The sequence below is a fragment of the Salvelinus sp. IW2-2015 genome, linkage group LG8 (assembly GCF_002910315.2).
Source record: "Salvelinus sp. IW2-2015 linkage group LG8, ASM291031v2, whole genome shotgun sequence".
Lineage (NCBI taxonomy): Eukaryota > Metazoa > Chordata > Actinopteri > Salmoniformes > Salmonidae > Salvelinus > Salvelinus sp. IW2-2015.
The window spans coordinates 15,651,848-15,677,422 of NC_036848.1; the positions used below are offsets into that span (position 1 = coordinate 15,651,848).

The 25,575-nt window shown below is 42.5% G+C and overlaps 1 protein-coding gene across 1 annotated transcript; it reads right to left on the reverse strand.

Moving 5' to 3' along the window:
- Positions 1–112: 112 nt before the first annotated feature.
- On the reverse strand, positions 113–25,562 carry LOC111967532 (TBC1 domain family member 2A-like). The gene is made up of 16 exons (XM_023992623.2): positions 25,238–25,562; positions 23,370–23,910; positions 22,487–22,637; positions 11,091–11,217; positions 10,498–10,622; positions 9,811–10,067; positions 9,401–9,670; positions 9,012–9,137; positions 8,718–8,828; positions 6,907–7,082; positions 6,334–6,646; positions 3,719–3,906; positions 3,118–3,238; positions 2,614–2,799; positions 2,328–2,449; positions 113–1,401 (listed from the first exon to the last, which is right to left on the reverse strand). The coding sequence occupies exons 1-16, from the start codon at positions 25,285–25,287 to the stop codon at positions 1,203–1,205; spliced, it is 3,063 nt and encodes a 1,020-aa protein (XP_023848391.2). The 5' UTR covers positions 25,288–25,562; the 3' UTR covers positions 113–1,202.
- Positions 25,563–25,575: the final 13 nt, after the last annotated feature.

The window sequence follows — 25,575 nt, forward strand, 5'->3', positions numbered from 1 at the left end:
TAAATTTGATTTCCATTGATAATTTTTGTGTGATTTTGTTGTCAGCACATTCAACTATGTAAAGAAAAAAGTATTTAATAAGAATAGTTCATTCATCCAGATCTAGGATGTGTTATTTTAGTGTTCCCTTTATTTTTTTGAGCAGTGTATTTGGGCAGGTAGTGTTCTCCTGGCATCCGCCAAACCCAGATTCATCCATCGGACTGCCAGATGGTGAAGCGTGATTTATCACTAGAGAATGTGTTTTCTGGTGGCGAGCCTTACATCACTCCAGCTGATGCTTGGCATTGCGCATGGTGATCTTAGGCTTGTGTGCGGTTGCTCGGCTATGGAAAGTCATTTCATGAAGTTCCTGACGAACAGGTCTTGTGCGGACGTTGCTTCTAGAGGCAGTTTGGAACTCCGGGAGTGAGTGTTGCACTTACGGTTGACCTGGGGCGGAAAAGTGGCATCCTATGACGGTGCCATGTAGAACATCAATCACTGAGCTCTTCAGTAAGGCCATTCTACTACCAATGTTTGTCTATGGAGATTGCATGGCTGTGTTGATTTTATACAGGTGTGGCTGAAATAGTTGAATCCACATACTTTTGGGCACATAGGGCAGTTATATACAATTTAAAATATTACATGATATTACATTTCATAACACTTGTGTAGCTACAAAGTTCATGACAAAATATGCAATTGAAATGTATAATACTCTACATGACCATAGTTTGAAATACCTACTGTAGTAAATGTGTAAATTGTCTTTGGCATTAATTCCCTTTGGCAGTGCATATACAGTACATAATACTAATTCAATGATTCAGTGAGAATAAGGTTGGTCAGGTTTAGTGTTCTTGACCATAACTGACATTATTTACCTTAAAGGCACAAAACAAATGTATCCTGGGTCAAATCTGTACCAGCTGGGCCACTAACAAGACGGCCCTTCCGTAGTCTACAACAGCGTTTCCCAAACTCAATCCCGTGGGCCCCAAAGGATGCACGTTTTGGTTTTTGCCCAAGCACTGCACAGCTGATTCAAATAACCAACTCGTCAACAAGCTTTGATTATTTGAATCAGCTGTGTAGTGCTAGTGCAAAACGGGGCCCCAGGACTCAGTTTGAGAAACGCTGTTCTACAAGATGGCATTTCAAACCCGTTGCCTAGTAAGTCCACAGGATTCATCGCCGTCCAGAGTCCCTAATGGTCACTACAACTCCTCATCGTCCTCGCTGACCAGTATAGTGTCCAAGTCCTTGCGTTGTGCGCTCTCTGTGACAAACTCTCTCTGCTGGGCCTCCAGCTCTCTGAGCTCCCCCTGCAGGCGCTCCAGATGCAGCGCACGGCGGTTCCTCAACAGCTTCATGGGGAACGGGTTCATGTCACTGAAGGCAATGTTGGTCAGCTTCCTATTGGAGGGAGCAGGGTACGACAAGCCCAATATTACTCAACCTGCTTTTTTCCATACAGTAGAATTGAAATCTATATGCTGCATGGCTAAATAAAACAAATTAACAAGCTGTATTGAGCTAACCCTAGATCTCTCATTGACATTTAGCAGACGGTCTTATAAAGAGTCACTTACAGGAGCAATAGCTCCATCTCTGTGTGTGGTTGTACATGTATGCATTGGTCGGACAGAGTTTCTGATAAAGTGATGCCGAGTAAGTCATCCTGGCTATGTCTACACAGGCAGCCCAATTCTGATATTTTTTCCACTAATCACATCTGATCTTTTCACATCAAAATACCAATTAATGAAAAATGAATGAATTGGGCTGCCTTTGTAAACACAGCCCTGGTATCTCATCTGCTCTTTGTTTGGAGATAAGAGACAGACTGTGGTGAATACTGCCCTCAATGCACTCCTCTGGCTGTATAGCCTCTTGTTATCTCCCAAGTGTTGAGCCCATAGCTCTGCCGTCACTGCTGCTATCTGAATTATATATGGTGATGTCTGTCTTGGCCTACGGCAAAAATAGCTCCTCCGTCTGCTCTGCCATTAACACACCGACTAAATAGGGCACCAGAAAAAGAATGGTCTCAGAAGGTACAGGACAAAAAGCGCAAACCATATAGATAATACAACAACTGAACGGGTTACAAATGACAAGCTAAATATGATTTGGTGGAATGGTTCAAAATCCACATAGGGGTGTATCAGGTGTGTTAGTGCTGGGCTGTAACTAAAAAATACACACCAGTCCTCCAGGAGTTTAATACCTCTGCAATAGCGGTTCCTGTCTCACTCGAGAAACACTGACCTAATATAGTGCTATATTTTCATAACACGGCCTCCATATTTTGACCGTAGATGATTTTTGTGGCCCCTCACCTGCCATCAGAGATGGTCTTGGCGAAGAAGCGCAGGTATTGGTAGATCTCCACACTGTCATGGATCTTCAAGATGTCCTCCTCTTTGTACTTGAACAGAGCCAGGGCATACCGAAATATCACCTGCACAAAAAACATGCACGCATGTTTACATTAGAAGTGGTTTATTTACTACTAATAATAATTTTATACCAGGTCAGTCATCGAGGCCCAAATTTGAATGCCTCTGGGCTAGGGGCTGTTTACATGTTTCCAGCACAGGCTCTAGTCTCTCTCAGATGGGGTACCTTGGTACCCTCATAGAGGAAGGCGTCCCACACTCGCAGGAGGATATCGCTGGGCAGGCTCTCTACGAATACCACGAGGAACCAGTTGAAAGTGATGAGGGACACGTCCACGCTATGCTCCTCAAAGTGAGCCGCCAGCCGAGGTATCTTCTCAGCCATGAAGTCCTTTAGCACACACTGGTCTGCCTGCAAAATCCACACACACACCATGTCCCACTGGGTCACATCAGCAGATGGCGTTAACCGATATTGACATGACGTGACAAATCTTGAATTCATTACGTCGTTCATTAAACTGTATGCGCTATTTCAGTTTCAGTTCCATGTTTTGGAACAGATGCAGAACTAAAATGAACTAAATCAGTTAAAACCACAACTTCCCATAATGTTGTACAATTTTTACTGCAGTGGAGAACTTACAGAACTGTAGATCTTGATACCATCTATGTTACGCATCTATGCCGTTGTTTAAAAACATATATATCCTTCGTGCCGAATCATTACCTGAGAGGATATGAGCGTTTTGGTGTAGTAGTCCTGGGGCATGATGGCCTCCACCACAGCTACTAGACACCAGAAGGCATCCTCCTCACTCTCCAGCACCAGGAGAGCTATGGCTGCCAGCCTGAAGGGAGAAGGAGTGGCCAACGTCACAGTTGTCCTTTGTCATTCATTTGACATTTTAGTCATTTAGCAGTGGCTCTTTTCCAGAGCACACATTTTCATACTTTTTCCCCCTTACTGGTTCTCCGTGGGAATCGAACCCACAACCATGGTGTTGCAAGCACCATGCTCAACCAACTGAGCCACACGGCACCCCATATTCTGTAGAGATTGTTTTGAAGTCTGAAAGCTTGTATGGTATATCTACAGCCTGCTCTGAGTAGCCAGATAGAAGAAAATGCATGTTTTAGACGAGACAATATATTTTCACAAAAATATAATTGTCTTCATCAGGCTTTCATAAGCTGAGAACATTGTTTAGGTATTGTTTTGGAGTCAGCACTATATATCAGTTTACAACTTTGTCCATTAGGTGGCAGTATTTCTTCTTTTTTATATTTTATTCAGCACACTGCTGACTAATATAGGTAGTCTTGTGCACCTGTTGAGGCCCTGGCAGTAGCCGATGGTTGGGTTTTGCCAGGAGAAGGCCAGCAGGATTCGTTGGAGCTGCTGCAGGGCGGGGCTGGAGGGTGAGGAGAAGTGCTGATTGGTGGTGAGAGTGCGGTACAGGTCCAACTGGATCTGTCTGGAGGCCTGGTGGGGCGATGTAAGGCTCTTCTGGCACAGCTACAACAATAACGGACGGATTTCATGTAGGTGGATAGAAAGATGGACAGACAGATAGATATACAGTGCATTCTAAAAGTATTCAGACCCCTCAACTTTTTTCACATTTTGTTACGTTACAGCCTTATTCTAAAATGGATATAAAAWAAAAWATCCTCAAATCTACACACAAAACCCCATAATAACTAAACAAAAACGGGTTTTTAGAATGTTTGCAAATGTATTAAAAAAAAGGAACATTTACATAAAGTATTCAGACCCTTTACTCAATACTTTGTTGAAGCACCTTTGGAAGTGATTACAGAGCATAAAGTCTTCTTGGGTATCACAATACAAGCTTGGCACACCTGTATTTGGGGAGTTTGTCACATTCTCCTCTTCAGATCCTCTCAAGCTCTGTCAGGTTGGATGGGGAGCATCGCTGCACAGCTATTTTCAGGTCTCTCCAGAGATGTTCCATCGGGTTCAAGTCCGGGCTCTGGTTGGGCCACTCAAGGACATTCAGAGACTTGTCCCGAAGCCACCCCTGCATTGTCCTGGCTGTGTGCTTAGAGTCGTTGTCATGTTGGAAGGTGAACCTTCACCCCAGTCTGAGGTCCTGAGTGCTTTGGAGCAGCTTTTCATTTAATTTTGGCAAACTCTAAGTGGGCTGTCATGTGCCTTTTACTGAGGAGTGGCTTCCATCTGGCCACTCTACCATAAAGGCCTGATTGGTGGAATGCGGCAGAGATAGGTGTCCTTCTGGAAGGTTCTCCCATCTCCACAGAAGAACTCTGGAGCTCTGTCAGAGTGACCATCGAGTTCTTGGTCACCTCCCTGACCAAGGCCCTTTCCCCCGGTTTGCTCAGTTTGGCTGGGCGGCCAGCTCTAGGAAGAGTCTTGTTGGTTCCAAACTTCTTCCATTTAAGAATGATGGAGGCTCTTGGGGACCTTCAATGCGGCAGAAATGTTTTGGTACCCTTCCCCAGATCTGTGTCTCAACACAATCCTGTCTCGGAGCTCTATGGACAATTCCTTCGACCTCATGGCTTGGCTTTTGCTCTGACATGTACTTTCAACTGTGGGACCTTATATAGACAGGTGTGTGCCTTTCCAAATCATGTCCAATCAATTGAATTTACCACAGGTGGACTCCAATCCAGATGTAGAAACATCTCAAGGATGATCAATGGAAACAGGATGCACCTAAGCCCAATTTCATGTCTCATAGCAAAGGGTCTGAATACTTGTGTAAGATATTTCTGTTTTTATATTTGTAAAAATGTCTAAAAACCTGTTTTCGCTTGTCATTATGCAGTATTGTGTGTAGATTGATGAGGATTTTTATTTTATTTATTCAATTTTAGAATAAGGCTGTAACGTAACAAAATGTGGAAAAGGGGAAGGGGTCAGAAATACTTTCCGAATGCACTGTAGATACTGTATATTGAGACATACACTACCGTTCAAAAGTTTAGGGACACTTAGAAATTTCCTTATTTTTGAAAGAAATGCAAAAAAAAATGTCCATTAAAATAACATCAAATTGATCAGAAATACAGTGTAGACATTTAGTGTTGTAAATGATGATTGTAGTTGGAAACGGCTGATTTTTTATGGAATATCTACATAGGCGTACAGAGGCCCATTATCAGCAACCATCGCTCCTGTGTTCCAATGGCACGTTGTGTTAGCTAATCCAAGTTTATCATTTTAAAAGGCTAATTGAGCATTAGAAAACCCTTTTGCAGTTAATGTGCTTGTCCTCTTGCTCAGTTGTGCACCGGGGCCTCCCACTCCTCTTTCTATTCTGGTTAGAGCCAGTTTGCGCTGTTCTGTGAAGGGAGTAGTACACAGCTTTTTACGAGATCTTCAGTTTCTTGGCAATTTCTCGCATGGAATAGCCTTCATTTCTCAGAACAAGAATAGACTGACGAGTTTCAAAAGAAAGTTCTTTGTTTCTGGCCATTTTGAGCCTGTAATCAAACCCACAAATGCTGATGCTCCAGACACTCAACTAGTCTGAAGGCAAGTTTTATTGCTTCTTTAATAAGCACAACAGATTTCAGCTGTTGCTAACATAATTGCAAAAGGGTTTTCTAATGATTAATTAGCCATTTAAAATGATAAACTTGGATTAGCTAACACAACGTGCCATTGGAACACAGGAGTGATGGTTGCTGATAATGGGCCTCTGTACGCCTATGTAGATATTCCATACAAAAATCTGCCGTTTCCAGCTACAATAGTCATTTAAAAACATTAACAATGTCTACACTGTATTTCTGATCAATTTTATGTTATTTTAATGGACAAAAATGTGCTTTTCTTTCAGAAATAAGGACATTTCTAAATGACCCCAAACTGTTGAACGGTAGTGTACAGTAGATAGAGAAATTGAGAGCTACATTGGAAGGAAGTGAACTCGCTTAATCCAATACCACCCACCTGCTGGTAGCGATCCGGGTGGCGCTCCCATAGTGCGCGTGTGCGCACCCTCACCACCCAGCGCCACACCCGTGGGCGGTACTCGCACGGCACGCCGCCCCGCAGAAGGCTTTTGAGCTCCGAAGAGGGGCAGAGGTTGTCGGCCGGGCGGCCTCCCAGGTACTGAGCCCAGCGGCCCAGCAGGAGTCTGTCCCCGGCCTCCTGCCTCAGCAGGCTGTGGGAGCGGATCTCCAGGGCCTGGATCTTGGCCAGCAGTTTTATGTCCTCCACCTCGTAGTCTGGGATGATCTTGAAGCCGTACTCGTCGTGCTCCCTGAGGGACAGCCAAAAGAAAAAGATCAATGGTTTGACGATATAAAAATGTTCGCTCATTGTCTGACTGTATTGTTGATTTAATGTATTGTTTATAACATGTGTCTCTCTCTTATGTCTCATTGTTAATTATCACAGGACATGACAGCTGAAAGCAGCATGGTGAATAACGATCCAGTCCTGTCATCTGTCAGTGTAGTGAAGCAGAGGAGACAAGGAGACAAAGAAGGAAGCCATTTTAGACTATTGAGCCCCTGTTACCTGACAGGGTTGAGTTTGAGCACGTCGTTCAGGTCTCCCTGTAGTGGGTCCTCTCCTTGTAGTTTCCTCACAGCCTCCTGCTGGCCCGGTTCTAGAGCCTTGTTCTCCTGCAGCTTCCCCAGTACGCCCAGATAACGACTCTCTATCTGACAGTTACGGGCCTCCAGGTATGCACACTGCAACACAAAATAAGCACCCCCTAATCAAGACTAAGGTCCCAATTCAATCAACTGTAGTGGCCAAGAGTGTTTCACACTAACCGCAGTCCACTCTAACCCTCTTCCTCTTATTTATTTTTCTTTATTTTTACTATTTTCTACATTGTAGAATAATAGTGAAATAACACAGTAACCAAAAAGTGTTAAACAAATCCAAAAATATTTTATTTTTGAGATTCTTCAAAGTAGCCACCCTTTGCCTTGATGACAGCTTTGCACGCTCTTGGCATTCTCTCAACCAGCTCCATGAGGTGGTCAACTGGAATCCATTTCAATTAACAGGTGTGCCTCGTTAAAAGTTAATTTGTGGAATTTCTTTCCTTCTTAATGCGTTTGAGCCAATCAGTTGTGTTGTGACAAGGTAGGGGTGGTATATAGAAGATAGCCCTATTTGGTAAAAGACCAAGTCCATATTATAGCAAGAACAGCTCAAATAAGCAAAGAGAAACAACAGTCCATCATTACTTAAGACATGAAGGTCAGTCAATCTGGAATATTTCAAGAACTTTTAAAGTTTCTTCAAGTGCAGTCGTAAAAACAATCAAGCGCTATGATGAAATTGGCTCTAATGCGGACCGCCACAGGTAAGAAAGACCCAGAGTTACCTCTGCTGCAGAAGATAAGTTCATTAGAGTTACCAGCCTCAGATTTCAGCCCAAATAAATTCTTCACAGTTCAAGTAGCAGACACATCTCAACATCAACTGTTCAGAGGAGACTGCGTGAATCAGGCCTTCATGGTCGAATTTCTGCAAAGAAACCACTACTAAAGGACACCAATAAGAAGAAGAGACTCGCTTGGGCCAAGAAACACGAGAAATGGCCATTAGACCGTGGAAATCTGTCCTTTGGTCTGTGTCCAAATTTGAGATTTTTGGTTCCAACCGTCATGTCTTTGTGAGACGTAGAGTAGGTGAACGGATGATGTCCGCATGTGTGGTTCCCACCGTGAAGCATGGAGGAAGAGATGTGATGGTGTGGGGGTGTTTTGCTGGTGACACTGTCTGTGATTTATTTGGAATTCAAGGCACACTTAACCAGCATGGCTACCACAGCATTCTGCAGCGATACGCCATATCATCCCGCTTAGTGGGACTATTATTTGTTTTTCAACAGAATAATGACCCAACACACCTCCAGGCTGTGTATGGGCTGTTTGACCAAGAATGAGAGTGATGGAGTGCTGCATCAGATGACCTGGCCTCCACAATCACCCGACCTCAACCAAATTGAGATGGTTTGGGATGAGTTGGACCGCAGAGTGAAGGAAAAGCTGCCAACAAGTGTTCGGCATATGTGGGAACTCCTTCAAGACTGTTGGAAAAGCATTCCAGGTGAAGCTACTTGAGAGAATGCCAAGAGTGTGCAAAGCTGTCATCAAGGCAAAGGGTGGCTACTTTGAAGAATCTCAAATATATGGTTACTACATGATTCCATATGTGTTATTTCATAGTTTTGATGTCTTCACTATTATGCTACAATGTAGAAAATAGCACAAATAAAGAAAAACCCTTGAATGAGTAGGTGTGTCCAAACTTTTGACTGGTACTGTATTTGCCACTGAATAGCCCACATAGCGACTAGGCAGGCCCACCTTCACCATTAGGCTCTTCTCCTGCTCGGAACTGTTGAGCCATAGCTTGGTCAACTGGTAGATCTCAGAGTTCAGGAACTTGTTCTGGATCTTGTAGGCCTCAATGTCACCCTGTGAAAAAGATTAATAGAGAGCTAGGAAGGACAGGGTACGGGGTATTTAAAGAAGCAAAGAAGAAAAATGCTTCAGATTTGGACTACCAACATAATCTACTTAAAAAGACTCTATGGTTCTGGTCTGGGTCTTGAGGCCGGACTTCACTCTGCTGGTCGACCGATCAAACCACAAACCAACCTTGAGGTTCTCTGTGTCCTCATTTAACTGGCGGAAGGTCTGGGCCTCCAGGCCGTTGGTGGTGGACACTGTGCGTGTAGGGTCGGCCATGCAGGCTGACACCTTCTCTAACAGCTTCAGGATCACCTGGAATGATACCAAGAGACAATGATATCGTAAATCTCTACATTAGATCAGGAAGTGTAGAGCTACACTGGGAACAAAATAGAATAGAATAGACCCTCGAATCCCAAATCAACCCCTAGATCTAACCCCTACTTTGCATTCTGATTGGTTACTTGGAATTTCACCGTAATGCTTAAAACCACCTATCCAATCCTTTCAGGATAATGATGACGACATGCCTATTCTAATCCTTCCCTAGCTGACCCTTCCTGTCTGAGCCTCACTTCCTGTTTTGCGTGGTTCTTCTTCCTCATCAGGGTCACGTTCTCCTGCAGCTCAGCCACGTGGGCGTCCCTCTGGACTAGGCTCGTTCTCAGGTCTTCCCCCTCGGCCTTCAACTCCTCCAAGCGACGTCGTAGGTCAGCGGCGTGACGCTCGTAGTGCCTCAGCAGCTCCAGGCGCTCCTGCTCGCCCTCGGCTGCCAGGAACTCTGTGCACGTCCGCTTCTCCAGCTGAGCCACCTCCAGGGCCTTGTGTAGGAGCCACACCAGCTCCTGGATGGGGGAAGAGGAGAAATAAGAGGATAGGATGCAGGAGCAGGGTGGGAATACAAATTCAACTTAATGGAGCTGCTACTGATATCAGAAGACACTGCTTACGAGTGTGATTGATGAACTTTGGTCTTAGCTCTAACCTTCTGGGCCTTGACATCCTCATCCAGTATGTGCTTCTCGTGCTGGAGGCAGGTCGTCCTGTCTGCGCTTTCTGAAGGAGCTTCCCGGAGCACAGCAGGCATGGTGGCACAGCTTCCCCTCGTCTTCTTCCTGATCCTCGGGGACGGCAATGGGCACGACCTGCCCTCTACAGGGGAGAGCTGGTCCCTGGGGTCCACCAACAGTAGCAGGGGTGTAGGGGTCAGGGGGTCAACGGGAGTCCTAGGACCTATACACTCTTGGAAAAAAAGGTGCCATCTTGAACCTAAAAGTGTCCTTCGGCTGTCTCCATGGGAGGACCCTTTGAAGAACACTTTTTGGTTCCAGGTAGAACCCTTTCCACATAGAGTTCTACATGGAACCAAAAGGGGTTCTCCTTTGGGGACAGTTGAAAAACCCTTTTGGAACCCTTTTTTCTAAGAGTGTAAGAGGGCATGGCTCTGTGGTTATTATGGACTGTGACAAATCACGAATGTGTCAAGGAAAATTTATTTTTACTTTAGTCAAGAAAAAATGACAATGTTACTAGAGAAATGACAGCATTATACTGTACATAGTTATCAGACAATGAGAAAACCTGATCCTTCTGATTTCAATCAGCTGCCAACAGAGGGCAGAAGTATGCGAGAGAGAACATCTCCAGAAGCTGCGGTGTGTGTGAGACGTACCAAGCCTGTTCTGGGCTGTCCGGGAGGGGTTCAGTGGGTTCCAGGGAGGAGGCACCTCCAAATGGAACACACTCCGACTCCGCTCCAGGGAGAACCGCTTGGAAAACAGACTGTGCACTGAGTTCCTGTAGGAGCAACACACACACAACCATGTGTAACCATGCACACCAACACACACGCACGCACACACGCACGCACAGCAGTATCATTAACATGCAATCAATCTGGCCCACACTTTTGAACAAAACAACTATACCAGCTGGACTGAAAGTGAAAACCCACTACTAGAACAATCCCATGATGATCGAGCAATTAGCTGTTAAGGTACAGGCAAAAAAATGACTTTCATCTCAAAGTCACTTTTGCTACTAATTAAAATGTTGGCATGTTAGCAGATTGGCAGATAATAAGCACCTGTAGTCACAAAGCCACAAACAGTTGTAATGACTACAATCAACAAAGTCGATGAATATCACGTCCAACGTCAACTACTTCAACGTATCCCATGCCGTATGTTGTACAGGACCAGTCATATGCCTCGATCACAAATGAATGGGATAAGATGGGAACATCTAAAACGATGAGGCACTTACTGAATCTCTATCAGAGGGTGTTTGATGGAGAAGTTGCTTAGGGGGTTCCGTTGTGGCGGCGCGGGGAGATTGGTGGCCTCCTCGCCGAAGAGGCCTGGCGGGGTCTTCACCTTGGGCAGGAAGTAATCTACATTACAGGAAGTAACAGCAAAGAACGTCAGTGGATCACACCCTCTGGAGCCAGGGAACACAAAGGACACAGCTCCTCATGTAACAAGCAGGAAACTTCCGGCTATAGACAATGAGAGTGATATCATGGGTTGAAATACAGAGGATAAAGATTATGACTGGGCACCAGACTTGTGTTAACTTGTTCTTCAGGTGAAGTTGTTTGCTCTTACTGTACTGCTATGAACTGAAGATTATCACATTGGGTGAGAGCTGGGGGGAAAGATCCAACCCATTGAAACGTCAAGAGATTCGTATATTTTTGTGTGAACGGAATAAATCCGGGCTACTTTTGACCAGCCAGGTTGTGCACGCTGGATGAAACTAGTCAAAATATACTGTTTTGTTCCTCCATAAGCCCTGTGAAACATTTTGGGCCTGTCAGGACAAGCATGAAATACCTCACAATTCACAAACCAGTTGGTAGAAAGGTTGTGTCTATACCAGGAGCAAACTCAGTTATGTTGTTCACAGCCATAACAGGGTAGTAACAATAACATAACTTTCACGTTGTTCATTCATGCTTATTCCAGACATCTATGACTTGAACACTTGAATATCTTAGGTAATCTTATGTCTCTTTTAAATTCAAGCTGTTTGCACTTCAAAATAACACAAGGATATACAGTACCAGTCAAATATTCTTTGCAGCAATTCGACTATGAAGGCCTGATTCACGCAGTCTCCTCTGAACAGTTGATGTGGCTGTTACTTGTTACTTACTTTTACTGTGAAGCATTTATTTGGGCTGCAATCTGAAGTGCAGTTAACTCTAATGAACTTATCCTCTGCAGCAGAGGTAATTCTGGGTCTTCCTTTCCTGTGGCGGTCCTCGTGAGAGCCAGTTTCATCACAGCGCTTGATGGTTTTTGCGACTGCACTTGAAGAAACTTTTAAAGTTCTTGAAATTTCCCCGATTGACTGACCTTCATGTCTTAAAGTAATGATGGACTGTTGTTTCTCTTTGCTTATTTGAGCTGTTCTTGCCATAATATGGACTTGGTCTTTTACCAAATAGGGCTATCTTCTGTATACCACCCACACCTTGTCACGACACAACTGATTGGCTCAAACACATTAATTCCACAAATGAACTTTTAACAAGGCACACCTGATAATTGAAATGCATGACTATCTCATGAAGCTGGTTGAGAGAATGCCAAGAGTGTGCAAAGCTGTCATCAAGGCAAAGGGTGGCTACTTTGAAGAATCTCAAATATACTTTTTTGGCTACTACATGATTCCATATGTGTTATTTCACAGTTTTGATGTCCTCACTATTATTCTACAATGTAGAAAATAGTAAAAAAATAAAGGAAAACCCTTGAATGAGTAGGAGTGTCCAAACTTTTGACTGGTACTGTATGTTGATTTATTGGACCAGAATAGCCTGTAGCCTGTGTGTAGTTTAGCCATGTTGTGCTGTAACCACAGCTATATTTAGTCTGTGGGCCCTGCAGCCACCTGCTCCTAGCGCAGCAGGGTGTCAGACGTGCACTTCCTCTCTCTCTGGGCAATGCAGAACCACTTCCTGCAGCTGTCAGAGGGGCTGTAGCCTAAACATGAATTACCCAGACTCCCCAGGGGTGAAAGAGCAGGGCACGCTGGAATCACCTGGGACACGTTCAGTAGGCAAACTTTGTTGAACTCTCAGAAATATGTCTCTGAATAAGATAGAAATATGTCTCTCTGAATAAGGAATGTTAGCTCTATTCATGATATTTCTATCTGCAACATTCTACAATTTTTACCCTGGTTAGATTTCGTTTACCACTTCATATTCTACTGTTGAAATACTATTGTAAAATTGGTGCTGCTTATTTAATTGACTAGCTAAGAAAGTGTGGCGTAGCAACGGAGTAATTCCATTGGGTAATACAGTACTGCTACCAAGTCATGTCTAATACCAAGTGGATAAAATCCAACTGAGTTCATCTTCACATTCAGATTGAATGACGGTACATTAACTTCTCCATTCCTGTAAAATCACTAATGGTAGATAAGTGGCTTAAGTCTCCAGAGATGAAAGCGGAAAAGCATCCAGCGTGAGCATTATAGCTTTGCGATCCAGTCAAGCCAGGCGCTGCCAGGAAATGTCTCCAATTTGCAGATGGAAAAATCAAAGCACATCTTATCAATGTTGTTTCCTGTCCCAAACCCCACCCCAGCAATCTCAACCTTGGCCAGGTCACGCATGGGTCATGAACTATACTTCAACACCGGAATGTTGAATCATTTATTTTCAATGATGAAAGCCTGTGTAGGTGAAAATAACCTTCAATCTTTTTCATGAAAATGCCATGACCCTAAAGTCCTTTAAATAGTAAATCTACATTTTGGGCCCCAAAAGGGAAGTCAAACCTTAATTTGTTGATCATGTACCTTTAAGACATTCTATTGTTTGGACAGCAAATACCAGTGTGTCATTTATTATCCGTTTCGAAGTTGAAACATGAATGTTGGCTATGAATGAACATTCTTCTCGAAACTATTGCAACAGATAAAAGCAATCTGCCAGGGCCAGTCATTGTGTACAGTCACCTCCAAAATTATTGGCACCCTGGATAAAGATGAGCAAAATATACTTTATCAAATAAATAATACAAATACTGAGATATACTGTATGCAAAAAAATATTAAAAGGTTTTAGTTTATAGTAGTACAATTCCTCAGAGAAAAACATTGTTTAACAAGCAATACAATTTTTTTTCTTTCAAATGATAGGTGTCAAAATTGTTGGATCTTTGATCATTCCTCCATACAGAATCTTTCCAGATTCTTGATATCCTTCATCTGCGTTTATGGACTGCCCTCTTCAATTCAAACCACAGCTTTTTAATGGGGTTCAAGTCCGGGGACTGAGATAGCCAATGCAAAATGTTGATTTTGCAGTCAGTTAACAATTCATTTGTGGATTTTGATGTGTTTGGGGTCATTGTCTTGCTGGAAGATCCACTTGCAACCAAGTTTCAGCCTCCTGGCAGGGGATAAATTGTGCAGATGTTATCGCAAGTGCAGCGAAATGCTTATCTTTCTAACTCCAACAGTGCAGTAATACTTAACAATACACACAACTCCCCCCACAAAATCTAATTAAGAAATATCAGATTGAGCAATGTCAGAATATATATATAATGGTGTGTATAGACAGTATATGAATAGAAAAGGTGTACAGAAGTAGTTATATAGCATGAGCCTTGACTAGAATACACTATATGATTTGGGTAAAATAGTATGTAAACATTATTAAAGTGACCAGTGTTCAATGACTATGTACAGTAGTCTCTCACCGAGGGCACACGGCCTGCCCTCCAGAACATCTACAACACTCGGTGTCACAGGAAGGCCAAGAAAATCATCAAGGACCTCAACCACCTGAGCTACGGCCTGTTCACCCAGCTATCATCTAGATACAGGGGTGGGCAATTCCAGTCCTCAAAGGCCTGATTGGTGTCACACTTTTTCTGCATCCCCAGCAAAACACAGCTGATTAATCAAATTGCATTCTAAACTGAAGATCATGATTAGGTGATTGTTGGAGTCCGGTGTGTTAGCTGGGGCTGGGGCAAAAGTGTGATACACATGTGTAAACTCCATGGGACCAAGCAGCTGTCATACCGCTCAGGAAGGAGATGCGTTCTGTCTCCTAGAGATTAATGTACTTTGGTGTGAAAAGTGAAAATCAATCCTAGAACAACAGCAAAGGACCTTGTGAAGATGCTGGAGGAAAAAGGTACAAAAGTATCTATATCCACAGTAAAAGGAGTTCCATATCGACATAACCTGAAAGGCCGCTCAGCAAGGAAGAAGCCACTGCTCCAAAACCACCATTTAAAAAAGCCAGACTACGGTTTGCAACTGCACATGGGGACAAAGATTGTACTTTTTGGAGAAATGTCCTCTGGTCTGATGTAACAAAAATAGAACCGTTTGGCCATAATGACCATTGTTATGTTTGGAGGAAAAAGGGGGAGGCTTGCAAGCCGAAGAACACCATCCCAACCGTGAAGCACGGGGGTGGCAGCATCATGTTGTGGGTGTGCTTTTCTGCAGGAGGGACTGGTGCACTTCACAAAATAGATGGCATCATGAGGGAGGAAAATTATGTGGATATATTGAAGCAACATCTCAAGACATCAGTCAGGAAGTTAAAGCTTGGTCGCAAATGGGTCTTCCAAATGGACAATGACCCCAAGCATACTTCCAAAGTTGTGGCAAAATGGCTTAAGGACAACAAAGTCAAGGTATTGGAGTGGCCATCACAAAGCCCTGGACCTCAATCTTATAGAACATTTGTGGGCAGAACTGAAAAAGCATGTGCGAGCAAGGAGGCCTTACAAACCTGACTGAGTTACACCAGCTCTGTCAAGAGGAATGGGCCAAGAACACTTGACCCAAGATAAACAATTTAAAGGCAATGCTACCAAATACTAATTGAGTGTATGTAATCTTCTGACCCACTGGGAATGTGATGAAAGAAACAAAAGCTGAAAAAAATCATTCTATCAACTATTATTTTGACATTTCACATTCTTGAAATAAAGTGGTGATCCTAACTGACCTAAGGCAGTTTTTCAGGCACTGAGATGGAAGGTAGGCCTTGAAATACATCCACAGGTACACCTCCAATTGACTCATTATGTCAATTAGCCTATCAGTGGCTTCTAAAGCCATGACATCATTTTCTGGAATTTTCCAAGCTGTTTAAAGGCACAGTCGACTAAGTGTATGTAAACTTCTGACCCACTGGAATTGTGATACAGTGAATTATAAGTGAAATAATCTGTCTGTAAACAATTGTTGGAAAAATTACTTGTGTCATGCACAAAGTAGATGTCCTAACTGACTTGCCAAAACTATAGTTTGTTTACAATACATTTGTGGAGTGGTTGAAAAACGAGTTTTAATGACTCCAACCTAAGTGTTTGTTAAAACTTGTTTGGGATAGGGGGCAGCATTTTCACTTTTGGATGAAATGCGTGCCCAGAGTAAACTGCCTCCTACTGAGTCCCAGATGTGAATATATGCATATTATTATTAGTATTGGATAGAAAACACTCTGAAGTTTCTAAAACTGTTTGAATGATGTCTGTAAGTATAACAGAACTCATATGGCAGGCATAAACCTGAGAAAAAATCCAAACAGGAAGTGGGAAATCTGAGGTTTGTAGTTTTAGAACTCACCCCTATCGAACACACAGTGGGATATGGGCTATCAACCGTCTTTAGAACGTTGTTTCAGGCTGCTCATGTGAAGGGGGCCCGGATGGGAGCTGTTTTACTAAGGGGTCTGCCTACAGCCTCGTTCTCAGTCACGCGCTTTCACTTGAGAGGTAGCTCTCGTTCCATTGCTTTTCTACAGACAATGGAATTCTCCGGTTGGAACATTATTGAACTTTTATGATAAAAACATCCTAAAGATTGATTCTATACTTAGTTTGACAATTTTCTTCGACCTGTAATATAACTTTTTGAACGTTTCGTCCGAATGGACCGGATCGCGCTTTTGGATTTGTTTACCAAACGCCCTAACAAAAGAAGCTATTGGACATAAATGGACATAAATGATGGACATTATCGAACAAAACAAGCATTTATTGTGGAACTGCGATTCCTGGGAGTGCATTCTGATGAAGATCATCAAAGGTAAGTGAATATTTATAAGGCTATTTTTGAATAATGTTGACTACCCAACATGGCGGATATTTCTCTGGCTGGTTTGGGCTCTGAGCGCCGTTCTCAGATTATGCTTTTTCCGTAAAGTTTTTTTGAAATCTGACACAGCGGTTGCATTAAGGAGAAGTGTATCTAAAGTTCMATGYATAAYASTTGWATTTTCATYMACATTTATAATGAGTATTTCTGTGAATTCATGTGGCTCTCTGCAATATCACTGCATGTTTTGGAACTACTGAACGTAACACGCCAATGTAAAATAAGATTTTTGGATATAAATATGAACTTTACCGAACAAAACMTACATGTATTGTGTAACATGAAGTCATCTGATGAAGATCATCAAAGGTTAGTGAGTAATTTTATCTCTATTTGTGACKCCACTCTTTGGCGGGAAAAATGGCTGGGTTTTTCTGTGACTTTGTGGTGACCTAACCTAATCGTTTGTGGAGCTTTCGCTGTAAAGCATTTTTGAAATCAGACACTGTGGCTGGATTAACGAGAATGTTATCTTTAAAATGGTGCCTAATACTTGTATGTTTGAGAAATTTGATTTATGAGATTTCTGTTGATTTGTATTTGGCGCCCTGCAATTTTATTGGCTGTTGGCGAGAACCCCAGTCCTAGACAAGTTTTAAACTTCCGACTTCAACTGTATTTGTTTTTTTCAGTGGTTTTTCTGTACCCATTGCCTGATTTATGAAAGTCAACAACCATTTGTCGGTTTTTATTTGTGAGTTCTTTGCCTTTCCCTATGGTGATGGATGACAAAGGGATTTTACATGTGTGTTACCTCATCATTATACCCCAGAGAAACAGGAAGCCATGGAAGGCCACAATAGAGTTCCTTAAACTGAGATTAACTTAAAAAAGTAGAATGTTCAATGTTTCATTTTGTTTGAATTTATTTATAAGAATCTTTAGGGGTGCCAATCATTTTGACGCTCATCTTTAGATTTTTTGTTGTTGTATTAATGGTATATAGATCTTTCCATGACATAGACTGACCAGGTGAAAGCATGATCCCTTATTGATGTCACTTGTTAAATCCACTTCAAATCAATGTAGATGAAGGGGAGGAGGGTTTTTCTTTTAAATAAGGGTTTTAAAGCCTTGTGACAATTGAGACATGGATTGTGTATGTGTGCCATTCAGAGGGTGAATGGGAAAGACAAAAKATTTGAGTGCCTTTGAATGGGGTATGGTAGTAGGTGCCAGTATCAAGAACTGCAACGCTGCTGGGTTTTTCACGCTCTACAGTCATGGCCAAAAGTTTTTTCAGTGTCTTTAGATATTTTTGTCAGATGTTACTATGGAATACTGAAGTATAATTACAAGCATTTCATAAGTGTCAAAGGCTTTTATTGACAATTCCATGAAGTTGATGCAAAGAGTCAATATTTGCAGTGTTGACCCTTCTTTTTCAAGACCTCTGCAATCCGCCCTGGCATGCTGTCAATTAACTTTTGGGCCACATCCTGACTGATGGCAGCCGATTCTTGCATAATCAATGCTTGGAGTTTGTCAGAATYTGTGGGTTTTTGTTTGTCCACCCGCCTCTTCAGGAATGACCACAAGTTCTCAATGGGATTAAAGTCTGGGGAGTTTCCTGGCCATGGACCCAAAATATCGATGCTTTGTTCCCCGAGCCACTTAGTTATCACTTTTGCCTTATGGCAAGGTGCTCCATCATGCTGGAAAAGGCATTGTTCGTCACCAAACTGTTCCTAGATGGTTGGGAGAAGTTGCTCTCGGAGGATGTGTTGGTACCATTCTTTATTCATGGCTGTGTTCTTAGGCAAAATTGTGAGTGAGCCCACTCCCTTGGCTGAGAGCAACCCCACACATGAATGGTCTCAGGTGCTTTACTGTTGGCATGACACAGGACTGATGGTAGCGCTCACTCTGTCTTCTCCGGACAAGCTTTTTTCTGGATGCCCCAAACAATCGGAAAAGGGATTCATCAGAGAAAATGACTTTACCCCAGTCCTCAGCAGTCCAATCCCTGTACTTTTGCAGAATATCAGTCTGTCCCTGATGTTTTTCCTGGAGAGAAGTGGCTTTTTTGCTGCCCTTCTTGACACCAGGCCATCCTCCAAAAGTCTTTGCCTCACTGTGCGTGCAGATGCAGTCACACCTGCCTGCTGCCATTCCTGAGCAAGCTCTGTACTGGGTGTCCCCGATCCGCGCAGCTGAATCAGCTTAGGAGATGGTCCTGGCACTTGCTGGACTTTCTTGGTGCCCTGAAGCCTTCTTCACAACAATTGAACCGCTCTCCTTGAAGTTCTTGATGATCCTAATAATGTTTGATTTAGGTGCAATCTTACTGGCAGCAATATCCTTGCCTGTGAAGCCCTTTTGTGCAAAGCAATGATGCCGGCACGTGTTTCCTTGCAGGTAACCATGGTTGACAGAAGAAGAATAATGATTCCAAGCACCACCCTCCTTTTGAAGCTTCCAGTCTGTTATTCGAACTCAATCAGCATGACAGAGTGATCTCCAGCCGTGTCCTCGTCAACACTCACACCTGTGTTAACGAGAGAATCACTGACATGATGTCAAGCTGGTCCTTTTGTGGCAGGGCTGAAATGCAGTGGAAATGTTTTGGGGGGATTCAGTTCATTTGCATGGCAAAGAGGGACTTTGCAATTAATTGTAATTCATCTGATCACTCTTCATAACATTCTGGAGTATATGCAAATTGCCATCAAACAAATTGAGGCAGCAGACTTTGTGAAGATTAATATTTGTGTCATYCTCAAAACTTTTGGCCACGACTGTACAGTTTCCCGTGTGTATCAAGAATGGCCCACCACCCAAAGGACATCCAGCCAATTTGACACAACTGTGGGAAGCATTGGCGCCAACATGGGACAGCATYCCTGTGGAACGCTTTCAACACCTTGTAKAGTCCATGCCCCAATGAATTGAGGCTGTTCTGAGGGCAAAAGGGGGTGCAACTCAATATTAGGAAGGTGTTCCTAATGTTTTGTACACTCACTGTATATTGAGCATACAATATAGCAGGGATCATCAAATAGATTCAGCTGCAGGACGATCTTTTCTTGAGCAGATGATCGGGGGGCCAGAACATAATTACAAATAATTTGTAGACTGCAAGAAGCCTACACCGATATAATATTTAACTAAAACAATAATTTCAAACCTTTCTTACATTTACATACGATTGCGTGTCTTACAAACTTTCTATTATCTTTATCAAGGGTGACAATAATTTTGGAAGTGACTGTATATTATTTATATATAAATGCCTGATTTTATTATTGTGGAAATACTGTATCTTACATGACGGAAACTAGTAGCAAGGAGAGCTTCCTTATTATTTTGAAAAACAGGTCTCTATTCAAAAAKACTTTAAAAAAAGGAAAAATAGGCCAGTTGTTTCCCAGCGCCAGACATCAGCTGACTGGACTGTCAGAGGAGCATGGAACAAGTCTGTTGATCCTCCAGAAAGGTAAAACACTGGAAGGGCCTGGTTCAGAACGCTGCAACGTTACAGAATGTTCAGATAGAAATTAATTTTGTAGAACAGATATGACGGTCTGATATATATATAAAAAAAAAAAAAGGGAATCATGTCAACGCTTCTCATAGTATTTCTATCTGGGAAGTTCAGAGTGCTTCAATTACCTGAATACATATCACTGCTTCCTTAGTAACCTTAGTGTAACAATGATGAGTTACAATATTTGTTGCACTGTGCAAACAAGAATAATGTAACATGAAAGTTTACATTTTGTATGTACACTAGTTGGTTTTTGATAGAATGCTTGTATGAAAGTCTATTTGAGAGTTAAAGATGAATGAGTTACCCAATGTTCTGGTCATGTGTCTTGACTGGCTTGCTACACTTGATGTGCACAGTGGATTTGCTCAATCACTGAGAGGAAGTGGGTAAAAGTATTACGGGAAAGCTAGGGGTCAGTGGGAGAATAGGGAAATCCCTAGTGCCTAACCAAGCAGGGAGATGAGGATTAATGAAGTTACTATGTAGCCAAGGGATGACTGTGGTAAATATGAACACCACACTGCAATTTATTTATGTCTGTTTTCACCTCATTGATTTACAGTAAACTATTGACTGTAGTATACTCAGGTTTGTTGTTTTATATTTAAGCAATAAGGCCCGGGTGGGGGGGGTATATGGCCAACATACCCCGGCTAAAGGCCGTTCTTATGTACAACGCAACGCGGAGTGCTAGGACACAGCCATATACCACAAACCCCCGAGGTGCCTTATTGCTATTATAAACTGGTTACCAACGTAATTAGAGCAGTAAAAATAATTTTTTTGTTATACCCATGGTATACGGACTGATATACCAGGGCTTTCAGCCAATCAGCAATCAGGGCTCGAACCACCCAGTTTATAATGTCTTATATTGTAGTGCTTGGTTGCAATTTTGAGTTCAATTCAACTGACTGTATTTATCCCCTCATTAACAATTAAAAGTTTTTTCTACCTCTGCAATAAGACATTGTCGTCACACATTGTCATAGGGTGTGTTCTGCAGCAGTGTTTGGAATCTTGTAGCCTACATGGAGATTACATTTAAAATGGCATGTATCAAGAGGGAGCGGTATAACTTGCGACATAATTGTTTTTGTCAGAATACTTGAATAAAAGTTAATTTGAGATACAAAACAAGGTATTCAAATTAAATGTTTTATTTATTTATTTAACTAGGCAAGTCAGTTAAGAATACATTCTTATTTACAATGACGGCCTACACCGGCCAAACCCTAACGATGCTGGGCCAATTGTGCGCCGCCCTACGGTACTCCCAATCACGGCCGGTTGTGATACAGCCTGGAATCGAACCAKGGTCTGTAGTGACGCCTCCAACACAATGCTTTAGACCGCTACACCMCTCAGGAGACCCAACTTTAGTATGACATCAACAACAAACAGAAAATGTTATCAGCTATCAAAGCAAAACTTGATCCAWCTGGTTACAACATTTTCATAAATGAAACCAGTCATTGGATAGCATCCATTTTACGGACTCCTGACCAATTCTGCTATTTTGTGTGTGTTTTTACGCTGATCTTATTTTTATTTGCATTATCTTTAACTCTGTATTGTTGGAAAAGGACCCATATGTAAGCATTTCACTGTTAGTCCACACCTGTTGTTTCCGAAGCATGTGACAAATAAAATGCGTCAACTCACCAATTTTTTTTTAAAAATCCCACTGAGGAACAGATATTGAAACTATGCAAAGTATATTGTTCCTATTTTATAAGTGTGGCACTGATWACGTGTCTGATGGCTTTTACCGTTCAGTGCCATGATCTGCCATTCTTAAACCTGCCTGAAGTATTACATTTCTATTTCATCTTTTCGTGGTTCCCTAAATCAYTAACCATGCATGGAATATGATGGCATTTGATTTGAACAGCTGGTATTCTTAGCCTGGTTGCCAGATCTGTTTCTACATGAACACCCTTCTCTGTCGTTCAATGTCAGGCCGAACATAATCTTGATCAGTGTCTGGGGCCACTTCATCCTACTCCCTGTCTTACTGTACCTGTGCAGTTGGTGGGTAGTTCCCCCTGTCYCTCTGGTCTCYTGTGGTCAGTGCAGTGGCTTGTGGACTCTCCTGTCAGCTGGTCTCGGTGCTGCCATCTCTTCAGCTGCAGCTGCTGTAGCCAGTACATCATGGCCTCCTGGTTAGCTGCCTGGAACAGACAGAAGAGATATTGTTAGCCTACTGTACATACACGAGTGTGCCATGAGTCAGAATATCTRTAATGCATGACTTCTGAAATGTTTKGAGTTCTTTTTAAATCAGAATGTTCCTTTGTGGACCAAGATAAAGTATTCCAATGCCAATGTGTGAATATGAGTGTATTTGTCTTCCTGTATATCAAACATGGACACTATAAACAATAATACAACAGTTTCTTCTACTTTAAGGAGAAACAGAATAAGAGATGCCTCCATTTTGTATTAGTAAGCATTCCCATTCAGCTCTCATGATTCAGCCCTTTGACAAAAAGGATCTGTTGTTTTCTTATTGAGAGGAATACTGTAGATTGACACTACACAGCTGTGTGACCCAAATAGCTGGGTTAACATGAGACAGGTATTCAAATACAAGAGCACCACTGTTTCGCTGCCTCATTTTTTATCCTCTTAGCGGTCTTCCCCATCCCGCCCCCAAAAACAATGACCTTTCAGAAATTTTGATGACACTCACATTCAGAACAACGTCCCACATTTCAAACCCTGGTGATATAGTGAAAATCTGAGGGTCCCAAATGYKATTCCCCTCTAATCAGGGACTCTCTGGCCAACCAATGACATTATTCATGAATTAATTAACTATTCATTCAAGAAAACCAGCAGAACTGTCAACATCAAAATTCAGATTTAAATACCCATTGAATTGAATATTCGATAAGCCTTACCTTGAGGACAAAGGTGCGTTCGGGGGTCTCGATGTGAAAGGTGCCCTGCTCTCCTTGGAGGGGGTATCCAAGCGTGGCGCTGCACAGCTGGATTCTCCCCAGAGAGGTCACATCCAGTGCCGTCCTGTAGTAAAACAACTGGCTCTTCTTCACCTCGTACGTGAACCAGCGMGACTTCCATGTCTTCAGGGGACCCCCTTGTTTAAGGAGGTACCCACAGAGTTTACTGTTAGACAGGCTTTCCTTGGGTTGTTGCTGGGCTTGGTCGTCCGTGGTGGTGGCGAACTGAGTAAGGAATACTTGGCTCTGGCTGTTGTCTGTGGTAGCGGTCTTAGCCGGGACCTCTTCAGTCTGGTGGTCTTGACTCAGCTGGCCCATGCTGTTTGTGTGTGTAGCGGTCTCTTTAGTGCTCCCAGTCCCCAGTGTTGAGATACAATCATCACCATCATCATCCGCTGGGCTTACCGCCTCTGCTTGCAGAGGAAGTGAGTGAGACGAGGCAGCGATGGGATTTCCTTCTGGGCCCTCTCCCTCCATCACGCTGAGAGAAGAAGAGGGAGAAGAAAAAAGAGAAGAAAAAACAAAGCAAACAATGACTTGGTAGCCTACAATAGAGAGGTCAGGATGCTATATTTAACCAATTGGACACTTGACATAGGAAGTGAGGGCATCACAATGGGATCAGCATGAACACATGTTACAGGTCCTATGCAACTGTTTTTATCTCAATAACCACTCATGTGTATTAAATTATTTAATAGACCAATAAGAAAGAGTTCCAAACCTCTGCCAATAACAGCTAGTTTTCAGTTTTCCCCTGCCCACTCAGACCACTCCCAGGCAGTCCTGGCAAAATTCTTGCTTGAGAAATGTCTAATTTTATTTATTTTTGACTATTTTAATTTATAACAATCACAGTAAGGAACTTAATTGTTACCCAGAAATTATTTGATATTGGGATAAAAACAGCTACATTGGACCTTCAAGCTTTTAACTGGGAATTGATTTTAATTGATTGATTTTTCCCAGTCAGAATTTATTTCAAATTTCCAAGTTGTCTTGAACGCACTGATGTCGGAAGTCAAAGATTTCCGAGTTCCCAGTTGTTTTGAACGAGGCATACAACCTTCCTACAGGGAAAAATGCACGTGAATGCCCCTCCACTCGTAATTATGCCTAGTGGCTCGATCACACTGACAGCGTCCTATGCACAAAATGGTACGCAGCATCATCTGGATATGTGTGCAACAAAAGTTTAACATTCGCCTTCTGCTACCATTTCTGTCAAGCCATTTACGCATACAACTCGATGCCACAAATCCCTGCAAGCTCCTTGCACATCATCTCTAGTTGACACATTTGCTGACAGGTAGTGTCAATTTAAAACTTGCACAAGACAGTTCGCAGAATAGCCACATTAGCAGCTAATTATCGTTTCATTTTTGGGGAGTAAAAACAGGGGAATATACTGATAAGAGCCACATGTTACTAGACAGATTTACACGGCTATMAAAACGTCACACCAGGACAAACCTACAAGAAACACAGCCCTTATTTTAAGCGTTTCTAAAATCCCTTATGGGAAAAATGAATGCTGTAAAAACAATTGGAACAATTTCCCAGTTTGACCGCTAGGGTTTCTAGGTATTATAACTCATACTGTGGTACTCTACTATACGTATAGTAACCTATAAGATTAGGTTTAAAATCTAATTTTAAAGAAGTTAATAAGAAGATAAATTGTAGAAATAAGCGGGGTTTCTTTTCTCAAAGTTGCCGGGATGTCACTTGTCCTACTTATATCAGTACACTTGTAACAACCTAATCATTACGGAACTTAAATAGTGCAAGAGGCGTCACTGCAGTACCTGGTTCGAATCCAGGCTGCATCCCATCCGGCCGTGATTGGGAGTCCCATAGAGCGGCGCACAATTGGCCCTGCGTCGTCCGGGTTTGGCCGTCATTGTAAATAAGAATTTGTTCTTAACTGACTTGCCTACTTAAATAAAGGTTAAATAAATAAAATACAAAATTAAGCCATTACAATTTTGTTAAATAAATTCGACACTCTCAATGAACTTCATACAAAAACTCCTCGCTCTGTGAGAGAAAAAACGCCACTTGCTGGAAAAACAGATTTTGAACCCAGTTATCCCTCTCGAAGCATCTTCCTCTGGAATAGCTGGCTTGGACCTAGTCAGTCGTC